We start from the raw sequence: 12,348 nt of genomic DNA, 5'->3' as shown, positions 1-12,348 counted from the left end.
CAACTATTCTGGGAATCTGAAAACCCCCAGCTGCCCACTTCTCATTAAAGATTTTCTGAGTGTGTAACACTCCAGGATTACTAGAACCTTGTAAAAGTGAACACTGAGAAGCCCTGTGAGAGGAGGTCTCACTCTTTCTGGCAAACAGCGTCCCAAGGCAAGACCCATCCCCAGAGGACACCGCCCCCAGAGTTATGGTGTGAATGAGAGCATAGGCCCACCGTGGCGTCTGTGAGTTTCTCCCACTTAGGAGTGATGAAGTACCAAATCCCAGCACCAGCTCCAGGCAGGGTGACTCCTCGGATGAGGAGGATCACGAGCACGACGTAGGGGAATGTGGCCGTGAAGTACACCACCTGGAAAAAGTATCGGACAGAGGGACTGGAATGAGCAGACCTGCACGACATGCCTGTGCCAAAGGAGCGCCCCGGAGGCCATGTGGGCTTCCGCCTGGACCCGGGCTCCCGGTGGCGATGACATCAGCATAGTTTCCCCAAACTTTGCCAGGGCTGGGGACACAGGGAAGACACTGGGACCAAAGATCAATCAGAGAGAGCCAGGAATAAAGCCTCTGAGGGACTCCCAGTGCTGTTGGGCAAGCCAGCCTGTGGTTTGGAAAGCCAGGGGAGATCTCACTCCACCCACGGCTGATGGGACACCTCTCTGAGGAGCCACCGAGGGAGAAGGGTTATGTGCTCATCTCATCCCCAACCCCCACTGCACCCTCTGCTTGAGGCCCATAATTCCACCACTAGAGATGAATTATTTTAGCTTAAGGATTCCATCCTTGTTTATGTAGACACCCTAAGTGAGGCAGCCGGTAAGAAGGAAAGACCATGATCTTAGAAATACACACATTTAAATTCCAATAAAATCACAGCCCCAGCACTGAGTAGCAGTGAGACCTTGAACAAGCAGTTAAGCTCCGTGAATCTCTGTTTCCACATCTGTAAACTGGGGACCATAGCACCTTTCTTACAAAAATAATTGTGTGGGTTTATTGAGGCTCTAGCATAGTGCCTGATTTATAACAGGTGGTTATTAAGTACAGTTAAGTTCAGTAAGCATTTGCCCAGGGCTCCAGTGAACTGGGCACTGTGCCAGGCATTGTGCATGATGATGAAGGGATCATCACCTGGGACACCCAGAGGCAGTGCCTGAACAATCACACACAGGACAGTGTGAGGGGGTGCCGTGCTCAGCTTGGGGTCACTGAAAGATTCATAGAGATGACACATGAGCTGTATCTTAGAGGCCAAGGGCAACTTAATGGAGGTGAGGCAAGGTGGGAAGTGAAAAAAGAAAGCTGTCAGGGCAGGGGTGTGAGAGCAAAGCTCTAATCCCTCGCCATTAGGACAGCCTACAGTTGAGCCTAAGAGCGATTGGTGGGGGCAGGGTGGGGGGGCACTGGAGACAAGAGAGGACACCACGGCATGGGAGGCCTGGAATACCAGCCGAAAGATGCTCCTGGATTCTGGGCAAGAGAGAGGAACCAGAGTCAAGAAATATTTGGGAAGTAACATCAGGAGAACTTGGGGACCATGGCTGAATAGGGATGGGTAGGAGGTACTTTCCTTCCTTGACAATCAAACCTTGGGGTAAAGGAAGTATGAGGGATTGGGATTTGGTAGGTGGAGAGAAGAGCATACTGTGAGCTCTATAGTCCCATGGTCCTGAATTCAAATCTGATAGCCATCATATAGAAGTGGGGCCACCTTGGCAAGTGACTTAACCTCTCTGAGTCTAGTATCCACACCAACAAAGTGATGATAACACCAGCATATTCCTCACAGGGCTGTTGGAAGAGGAGAAGGGGTCAATCCACATGAAGTGGCATAGGTCTGGAGGCTCTGAAAACACATGTGCCACTTTAGTCTTGCCAAGGACTCACCAGTCCTAATTTAGTGACAGTGACAACCTTCAGCTGACAAGCTGGTTGCATCCCAAAAGTGCATTAAAACACACTTGAAGGATGAGGCTAAGCTCCAACTGCAGCCCACTGAATGTTCTCTGACCTGTGGGGTGGAATATACAGCCAGCCAGGTTAGCACTCCTGGTTCAGAGCTGCACTTCCCCCCTGCAGTCTTCCATCCTGGGGCACTGGGAATACCTACCTTCTGCCAAGGAGACAGAGGCCCTGACACACATTGGCTGCACAGACTCCGGGGCCTGGCAAGCAGGCTTCAGAATGGCAGTGATTGGCAGGCAGTCGGATTTCAGAGGGTGAGGACTGATTCAGGACTTGTAGGGGATGCGTTGAGGGAAAGGGCTGAAATAAAAATATAACTTTTGGGATCCTTTCATTAAGCTTGTGGAGTCTACCAGTAAACATGACAAAGACCCCTGCCTTCAAATAGTGCACATTCTAGCTGGGGAGATAGACAACCAGTAGTAATCCTAACAGCATTGTGTGTAGCAGATGGATGGTGATGTGTGCACTGGAAAAAAGAAACAGTAGGGCAGAGTGGAGGCGTGTGGGCCGTGCTGGGAAGGTGACTGGGAAAATGGCCACACTGAGAAGCTGGCCAGGACTTGAAGGAAGTGAATGAGCTAAGGGATATCTGGGAGAATGTTCTAGGCCCGGGGAACCAGCTGGAGTAAAGGCCCCAAGAGGCGAGAGTGCCTGACTTCTAGGAAAAGCAAGGAGACCAGCATGGTTGTGGGGAGCACAGGTAGAAGAGGAGGTCAGGAAGGTGGGGTGACAGTAGGAAGAGGTCACCCAGAGCCTGGTGAGGCCTTTACCCTGGTGAGAGTGGGGGCTCCGCAGGGATCCCGGCAGAAGAACAGCAGGAACTGACATTCTAACCCGACATGCTTGCTATGTCGTAAGTACACTGCATAGGGGCAGGAGAAGCAGGGACAGCAGTTGGGAGGCCGTGGCTGCAATACAGGCAAGGCACAGTGAGGCCTCCAGCCTCGGTGGTTCAGTGGAGTGGGGAGAGATGGTCAGACACTGGATGGATTTTGCAGGAAGAGCCAAGAGAATTTCCAGGCCGATACAATGTGGGATGAGAGAGAGAGGAGTCAAGGATGACCCCAAAGCTTTTGGCCTCAGTAAATGGTAGGGTGGTGTTGTCATCAGCTGAAAAGGGACAGGTTGCAGGCTAAGAAAGGATGATGAGTTATTTATTCCTCTAAACCCAGTTACTTGTCAAGGCCAAAGCCTTTCTTGCAACAGACTGGGGATGGGGTGGTCTCCTTCCCTCTGCCCTGCTACCTCCACTAACCAGGGGCCTCTTTCCTGCCCCCCGCGCCCTGCCTCCTTGCCCTGAGGAGGGTGAATTACAAGGGACTGTGGGGACAGGCAACCCTTCAAAGCTGCTTCTCTCCTTCCTGTTAAGCAAAGCCTTTCTACACACAGACATTATGAAATGCAAAGGCATCTGCCATCTCAAGGTGGCCCAGGCTGTCCTTGCAGCTGTCAGATGGGGCTGGGAACAGGAAATGCTACAAGGGCAGGCAATGTCCCTGGCCAGTTTGCGCTCCCCACCCACCAAGGCAGTAGGTGCAGGATGACAAGTAAGAAACGTCCTTTCACCTCCTGACCACAGTGGGGCTGCTGGGAAGTGAGGATGGAAGCAGGTAGGGGAGAGATGACCTACATAGCCAGAGCCTGCAGGAAGAAAACCCCAGGGGGCACCCGTGTAACTGGCTGAGACAACTATTCCTATTTGACTACTGGGGGACTATTCAGACATGACCATTTCTGGAATTCCCTCTACGTATCAGCTATTATTAGTCCCACTCTGCAGAGGAGGAAGCTGAGGCTCAGGTTAAGCACCTCACTCAAGATCAGTCAGCTGGAGCCAAGATCCAAACTGGAAGCAGAACTTCTGACTCCAAAGCCTAGGTTCTTTCCATTAATGCCACTCTATGGACCACATGATCAGAAATGTGTGAGGCAGGGCTGGGACTGGGGAAAAGCAAGTGAGGCACTGAGGGTGCAAAATTTAAGGAGGCACCCACTCAGGGGCTGGCTCCGCACTTGCAGGAACCTAGGAGTGAGTGCCACCTTAAATTTCACACCCTAGGTCCTGGCTTGCCTCACCCAAGTCTGGTCCCTGGTATGTGGGATGATCCCTCACTTTGTAGGTGGTGACTGTGGTGAACTGATGGGGCCCAACGTTGGGTTTATAAGTCCTGGGGATGTCTCAAATGTGCATCGGGGTACATGGAGGCTTCTTGAACAGCTAGCTCCATTGTGTCAGGCGGATTTCAGAATGCACCTGTTTCAGAGGTACCTGTACCTACCGTCAGAGGAGCTGAACCTGAACAGTAATGAATTATACTTGGTAGGAGTGACAATGACTGGTTGATCTGAGCCTGCGGGCCTGAAACCTGGAGGTGGCCTCCTCACAGCAGGAGTCCTGAACAGGTGGTAAGGTAAAGTCCCACCAGCTTGTGCTAGCTAATTAGGTTAGCTTTGTGCTGTTGCTAGAACTCTCAGGCAGTGGCCCCCCGAGGTCAGATGGGCTGCATTTGACCTTCAGGTGGCCTGCTGGTTGCCTCTGCCTCTGGAATTCTGGCTGCCTAAAGGGAGACTGAGGTCTCATAAGAAGCAACAGGCCATTCTTGTGTCCTAGAGCCCTGAACAAGAATTGAGCTTATTTTGCTGCAGGTTGAGCTTATTTTGCTGCAGGGGAAAAGGGACATCTCTGTTACTTAGAAATGATAGCCTTCATGGCATTTCAATCACAAAGGAGCCTGTCCTAATGAGGAACTTCAGCAGTGCATTCACCTTAACTTCTAAATAATGCTCTATGATTAATGTCTGCACACCCCAGGGCAGGATAATAAATTGTGATCCATTATTTCTGGTGGCATTCTTTATTTTTAAAAATTGATCATTTATCTTTAGTTGGCAATCTTTCTCAATGAAGCAGAATGGTAAGTTAGCTTATCTAAAAGAGAGGCTTATCTGCTTAGGGCTTCTCAAAAAGTCCTGTTCTAGAAAGCCCATAAAATCTAGCACCAAATATTAAATTCTAAATCAATAAAAAGAACTAGCTATAACATCACCCTAAAAAAAAAAACACAGGCTAATAAAGCTAAAAAGGATCTTAGAGAATATTTATTCTAACCCTTGAATTTGCAGGTGTGGAAAATGAGGCTCAGATGCACCCTGCAGCTTGCCCAGCTGGCAATAACAGCAAAAGATGGCAGAGATGAGGAAGCACTGCTAGGGTCCTGATTCATAGGGTGGCAGAGGAGGAAGGACTTGTATCCCCGCTAGTACAAATGACGACTCCACAATTCCACACTTCCATCAATTGCTAATAGCCCCTCCTGGGGAAAGGATGTCATATAGAATAAAGAGTCTAGGCTTTAAAGGGAAACAGAGCTGGGTTCAAGCTGCCCCTTGAAAGCTGTGCAATCTCAGGCAATTCACTGTACTTTGCAGAGTCACTTTCTTGATAAAATGGGAATAGATGTCCTTACCTAGCAGACTGTTGTGTGGATTGAATGAACTAATGTACGTGAAGTGCTAAGCACAGGGCCTGGCACAGCGAAGTCCCTTCTTCCCATTTCCCCACCACAGGCACTACTTTCAAAACGTTGGAATGGCACAATCCCCACCCAATACAACAGTCATTCACAATCACAAAAATGAAAAAGCTGATATTAGCTAAGAACTGACCATATGCCAGCTATTATATGTGCATTATCTTCCTTAATTCTTGTAACAGTCCTGTGTGGTATGTACTATTATCCCCAGTTAACAGATGAGGAAACTGAGGTTCCAGAGATAAACGCTGGTCCAGAGTTACATGACAAGGAAGTGATAAAGCCAGGATCTTCACCCAGATTGGTGTGACTCTAGAGCCCTCAGGGCATCCTTCCTCGTGTCACTGACATCACCACTGTTCTCACCCTCTTCCTTATCACCTGTTCCACAGCCAGTCACACCTCCTAGTCTATCCTGCTAGAGACCTACCTGGTGACTCCATCACAGTTGAGGTTGCCCTCTCTCCATTTCTAGCTCTAAGTGACGGTTCTGCCAGTGTGATTTTGTTTAAGCAAATACTTGGCCATTCTTGCTAAGTGGTCAGGTGGCTGGGGCCCAAGCCAGAAAAGGCAAGGAGTCCAGGGATGCTCAGGACACGTGGGGAGGCATTGTAAGGGAGGTCAGCATTTCCCCATCTTCCTGATGCCTTAGAAATAATTGATCCAGCCTCCTAATGTTCATTCAGAGACAGCAGGCTCCTCAGGAGATCACCTGATCCCTGCTCTCATTTTACAAAAGGGGAAACTGAGGCCAGAAAGGAAAAGTGCCCTCTTTAAGCTCACCCGATTCACTCAGGCAGAAAAAGGTTAGAGCTATAAGGGCTTTGACAGCACCCAGTCCAAATGCCTTTATTTTAGAAATGAGGAAACAGGATTTCTGAAATAGCTAAGATAGAGGAAATTTGCTTTCGACTGATTGGCAGAAAAACAAATACAAACTAAGAACAAATCAGAAGCTCAGCCAGTTTTCATAGCCCAAGTGGAGATGACCTTATATCACAAACACTGTGAGAAGTCCTGGGCGACTGGAACCTAGGCCTTCTCACCCCAAGTCTGGTTCTCCCCCAACTTTATGCGATACATGGTGCACCACCTGCCTTGAGTAACCCTGACGAACCTGCCAGAATCTATCATTCAAGTCCCTGTGGCACCAGATTATGTGGAGGGCACCAGATGGAGTTTTAGCAAAAGGCACCCATGAGCATGTCCATGTGTCAAGGGAGAAAGAGATGGGTCTGTTTCTAAAGGCTGCCAGGTTTAGGTGCCTGGCTGGGGGATAACACAGTCCTGGCAGGTGGGAGGTGGCACAGACCGGTGCACCCCTGAGGGCTGATCCTTCCAAGTCCATTGTCCATATGTAGCCACAGTAAGCCCCGGCTGGGGAACTGGCCCAGTCCAACTTCACAACCTGTGGTCTCAAAGCACACAACCACATTTTCATTCCTTGGGCCTTAAAGACATTTTAGTTTTTATCCTGAAACATAAAAATGACTCTTAGGATGACTGAATACTATTGGTTGTCATCAAAGTGACTGGTTAACCATTTAAGAAGGTTTTTCTAAAGCAGCAGGAAGATGAGGGAAATGTTGTGACACATCTGGCAACGTCCAGTGTCCCGAGGCCTCCTGGACCCCTTGCCTTCTGCATCCTGGAGGGGAGTGTGGGCTGGGAATTCCTTCACCCCCCAGGGCATTCCAGCATCCCCAGCCTCCCAACTGCTCAGCAAGAGTGGCCATGTAGTCAGTCAACCAAGATCCCACTGATAAGACTGCTGCCCTTTTGTGCTGGCAGAATGCTGGGCTGGGAGCTGGAAAAAGGGCAGGAAAGGCTGAGCACACGGTGGTCGGAAGTGAGGGGAAGGCACCCACTTCATAGTTTTTACCTTTTTCCAGCTTCTTGGCTGGAGCAATAACTGACCTGGAAGCCAGACCAAGAGGTGACAAGCCAGCAGCACTGATTCTAGAATTTAGGAGAGTGACTGACAGTATCAGAGGGGTGACTGAAGGGGCAGCCCCCAACCCGAAAGAAGGAAACGAATTACAGCACCCCTACCATCCATCAGGAGCTCCGTGCACATTTATCTCATTTAGTTCTTAAAACAGCCCTGAAAAAAAGGTGCTATTGTCCAGTTTCACAGACAGGAGTGAGGCCACCTGCCCAGTGCCCCACAGCTCCTCAGGGCCAGAGTCAGAACTATACCCACATCTCCCAACCCTCTTCCCAGGGCCCTTTTGCTGTTTCATACAGCCACCCCTGGGGGTCCCAGAGCTTTCCTTTAGATAAATACACGTTCTTACTTTTCCTGAAGTCTTGATTCCTTTTGCCAGGGACGCATACACAATTACCCAAGCCAGGAAGAGGCAGAAGGCTAGTGGCCACCTGATCTCCCCAGGATATTCAATCCCTGCAGAAATCTTCAACACAAAGTACCTAAGAGTTGAAAGGAGAGAGGAGAACGGGGGGTAGGAGGAGGTGACAGCCTGCAGACTTTAACCTTCCAGCAGAGCCAGGAGCCTTGAATGAGCCCCAGCCCTCCTCACGCCCTCCATCAGGGACCAGAGAAGGACTCACTTACCCAGGTTCCACTCACAGCTGTCTGTAGAGGGCCCTGCTGGATTTATCCTATTCCTCCTATGCGCTGGGAAGCCGCTCATGGCCCTGGGCAGGTTCTGTACAACCTGTCAGCTCCCCTGTCACCTGGAGCCGCCCCAGGAGAAGCGCAACTAATCCCCAACAGCTCTGGGGGTCCTGGTACAACCCCCAACAGGCACTCCCGAGGTTGATGTCTTTCTACAGAGACACAGCACTAATGGAAGCTCTACATGGTCAAGGATGATTTTTGTATTGTTCTGTTTATGAAGATGTGTTCCTGTAGTATTTGTATAATTTTAAATTTAGAAACTCAGTACAGAGTCAGTATGCTAAATGACTAAAAATGTTGCTCTGCATATTAGTTCAGGTTGCATCGGGCAGGAGGCTGACTGAAATGTAGAAGCCAGACTGGCTGGGCCTTATGAAGGAGCACGCTCAAAGACAGACAACTGGCTGCAAACAGAAGGGGGCTGCTGGTCATCTGCAGCAGCTGCCGGCAACCTGTGCATACAGAGGAGAAGTCATGGCCTGCCTGGCGACCCCCACATCCCTGGCAGTAGCTTGGAGCCTGACTCATTGCAGCAAGCAGGCTCACTCCCACCGCCAGCAGGCAATCACAGGGACAGTGAGGCACGGTAACAGACACGGACGATCCCTTCAACTCTGCAACGATCAAGTCACGCATCCTGGATGAAAGTGCTGTGTTTGTAGGTTGGTGTTTTCCTGTGACCTGAACAAAAGGCCAGCCAGAATCTGGACTGTACAGGACTGCAGAAATGACAGCCCAGAACATTCTGACCTGGTAAGGCAAGTGTGAAGGTTGCAGCACTGCTCCTGGTCTAGAGCAACACTGCCCTCCAGCCAGCTAGCAAGTGACTACTTGGGAGGCCATTTTGCAGCACACGGCCACATGTTTTGGAACGGGGATGGCCAAGCTCTGTGATGACACAGCCACTTTCGGTCTCAATCCCTGGAGCAACCTGGGATAGAGGTGATTGGGAGTGACCAAGGGTGGAAATGACTTGGGCTCCCAAACTTAAGGGACCACATTCCCCAAGCAAAGACAGAACATTCCCCCCAGTTTCTCCACTCCCCAAATGGACAAACCATTTAGTCAACAACTCCACAGCACCTCGGCCACCTCAACTGCTCCATGCTTTAATAAGGGACCTCAGGGGGTCCCAGCAAGCTCCTAGTAACATTTCCTATTGGAAACTAAGACTGGTTCCAGAGTGACTTACAAATCATTTTACAATATACCTAACCACATGGATAACGTGACAGCTCAGCTAACTTCCAGGTCTCATGCAGTTTCTCAGGGTGCAGGGTAAACCAAGGCCCACCTTCACTGCTCCTATATTTCTGCCAAAAGGGATTCTTTCATCATTCAGCCTAACTCCTCCTTCCGTTCTACAGGGATAAGCATGTACCCTCGGAGGCCGTTCACAAGAGAAGATCTGGCACAGGAAGTAACAGCAATTGGAATAACTAATGGGGCTATTAGTGGCCACTTCTTGTCATCTAAATAAAGACTATAAACCAGGGGACTACTGATACATGCATTTTATGTTGCCCCAGTGTTTCATTTGAATTGGTTTTCTGACATTTAAATGGGAGAGACACATAAAAATGTGGATTTTATTTCCAGCTTCTTTTATAAAATGGAAGCTCTAGCAGCACTGGCCCACATTCCCACAGAACAGTGATGAGTCGGAGCTGAGCATAAGCAGCATCCCTTCCATGTGGCAGATGTCCTCTTTTGTTTGCCACAGTCCCCCTCATTCTCTCTTGTCTACTTGTCTGTACTTCACTCATTTGGCTGGCAGGCAGGCAAACTTCCTTACCAAGTATCTGAGCACATTTAAATTCATAACCCCCTACTCACGGCTTAACTAGGGAATATTATTTACCCTCTGTTGAACTCTCACTGTATTTGCCTCCCTTAATAAGTAATTCTATGAACTTCATCAAATCTTCTATGGTGCTGAGGATTTCCCAGTATCCCTAAAACATGATCCTCAATGTCTGGCAAAATGAATGTAGAAAGTACAAAACGAAGGCAAATTGTTTAAAAAAAAATTTTTTTTAAGAATTAATTTGCCTTTAAACTAAATCATTGACCATGACTTGTTTTCTGACTTCTTGTCTCTCTTCCTTTCTCAAGTGTAGAAGGAAAAACACTATCACTACCTAGGGAAGTGAAGGTCTGCTTAGACCACACTGGATAAAGGTTTTGCAATCCTCCCTAATCACTCGGTTAGGTAAGGAGGGTCCAAGGCAGGCAACCCAGCTCTCAGGCCACCCACACCCGCAGTCTACAAGTTGGGTATTCATTAATTCACTGGGCTTCCCTTAGAAAGTTACAAAAATATATCTTACTTGAAATACTCTTCACTCCCACTGACAAATGTCTTATTGGCCTGGCTGGTGAAGTTAACCATTGTCAAGTTGGGATAGGCTGTCACGCAGAAAGTCGAGTTCTTGATTTGTATTTTGGGATGGTCACTGATGACACAAGAATCTGTTTAGAAGAAGATGAATGGAAACACGGTGAAATCTCTACAGAAAATACACACATCTCTCTCTAGCAATTTAAAAATGAAACCCAAAAATTATCTGCCAAGTATTAGAGAGTAACTTTGGAAAAGTATTCGCTGAATGAAGCTACATGTAGATGAATCACAGACTTAGGTTTCATTTGTCCTGGATGCCCCAGTTCCCACGGCATGCCTTGTACTGATAACCGTGGCTCTCGTTTCTGGAGCACTCTCGATGTGGCGGGAGCTGTGCTAAGCCCTTTGCATGTGTTATCTCTAATGCTCACAATACCCCATGCTGTAGGTACTATGACCTCCATTTTTAAAATGAGGAAAAAGGCTCAAAGAAGTTAAGTAACTCTACTAAAAACACAAAGAAGAGAATCAGGATTCCAACCCAGATCCTATGACTCCTCAGAAAACAAATGGTTTGCAGAAATGAATTTAATCAGACTTAAGCATACCTTCTGATGGACTAGCCGCCCCAGAAGGCTTGCTAAGAAGTTTACCTTGCACCCACTGCCTGGTACAATGGTTGGCATAGAGTAGGTACTCCAGACACATGTAACATGGGCTTTCCATGCACTCACATAGCAGAGGCAGTGAACATGCCACAGAGGTACTCAACTAGGGATGATCTTGTCCCCAAGGGACACTTGACAATGTCTGGAGACATTTTTAGTTGTCATATCAGGGGAACAGGGTGCTCCTGACACCTTGTGGGTAGAGGTCAGGGATGCTGGCAAATACCTTATAATGCCCAGGACAGCCCTCACAAAAGAGAATTATCTGGTCCAAGAATGTCACTAATGCCACAGTTGAGAATGCCTGACTTAGGCTGTCATGGGGCAAGGGAACTAACCATGTGCATCTTAGTATGTCAGGCACTGTGCTGGACATTTTGACTATTATTATCTCATGAAATCCTCATAAAACCTGGAAGATGCATATTATACTCATTTTTTAAAAATGAAGAAGCTGAATCTTTTCTGAAATCATTCTATTATTATAACAGATTATAATGTCTCTCAGACAGGTTTATGAATACTGATCCCTTGAAAGCTATTTTAAATCAAGAGTCCACCAGGATACTATTTTATCCCAAAGGGTACTATTTTATAGAGGACCAAAAACTGACAATAACAACAACAAGCACTTAAACTGTTTTAAGTGCTTTGTAAGAACTAACTAACTTAGCCTCACATCACTCCTAAGGAGGAAGTACTGTTATTGTCTCTACATTACAGATAAAGGAACTCAGACACAGGAGAAGGCAGTTGCTGACCATGGCCACATGGAAAACCGAAAGGCCAACAGGCACTCTTTTTGGAGGCCATGCTCCGAAGTACCCTACTGAGAAGTAGAGAGCAGGGATCATAGACTCAAACACCTTCAGAAGCAGGTGGTGATACAAGGGAGAATGGCACAAAATGGAGGGTAATAAGGAGAGGTGAGGGTGCTGGCAGACTAGAAAGCAGTCCAGTTAATCCATGTCATGCTTTTCAAGGTATTCTGGTAAAACATGCAGAAAACCTGGATATTTATGTAAAATGTTTCCATTTTAAAATGTTGGATATAAGGTCAAATTGTTTTGAAATATCGTGGATCAAAAAAAATAAAAAAAGACCTCCCAAAACCCAAAAGCACATGCAATCGAGATCCCATGCATGGACTCCCACTTCACACCCTCTGTGGAATATCAAAGCAGTCACAA

At 47.9% G+C, this 12,348-nt stretch overlaps 1 protein-coding gene across 1 annotated transcript in view; it reads right to left on the bottom strand.

Moving 5' to 3' along the window:
• Window positions 1–12,348, bottom strand: part of SLC6A5 (solute carrier family 6 member 5) — a 58,225-nt gene that overhangs the window by 32,419 nt on the left and 13,458 nt on the right. Inside the window, exons 6-8 of the mRNA XM_017667230.3 lie at window positions 10,477–10,618; window positions 7,803–7,935; window positions 222–356 (exon numbers count right to left, since the gene is read on the bottom strand). Coding sequence (XP_017522719.3) covers window positions 222–356; window positions 7,803–7,935; window positions 10,477–10,618 — 410 coding nt within the window. The remainder of the gene's footprint in view (window positions 1–221; window positions 357–7,802; window positions 7,936–10,476; window positions 10,619–12,348) is intronic.

This window comes from Manis javanica, chromosome 11, assembly GCF_040802235.1.
Source record: "Manis javanica isolate MJ-LG chromosome 11, MJ_LKY, whole genome shotgun sequence".
In the NCBI taxonomy this organism is placed as follows: Eukaryota; Metazoa; Chordata; class Mammalia; order Pholidota; family Manidae; genus Manis; species Manis javanica.
This window is presented reverse-complemented; position numbering and strand designations above follow the sequence as displayed.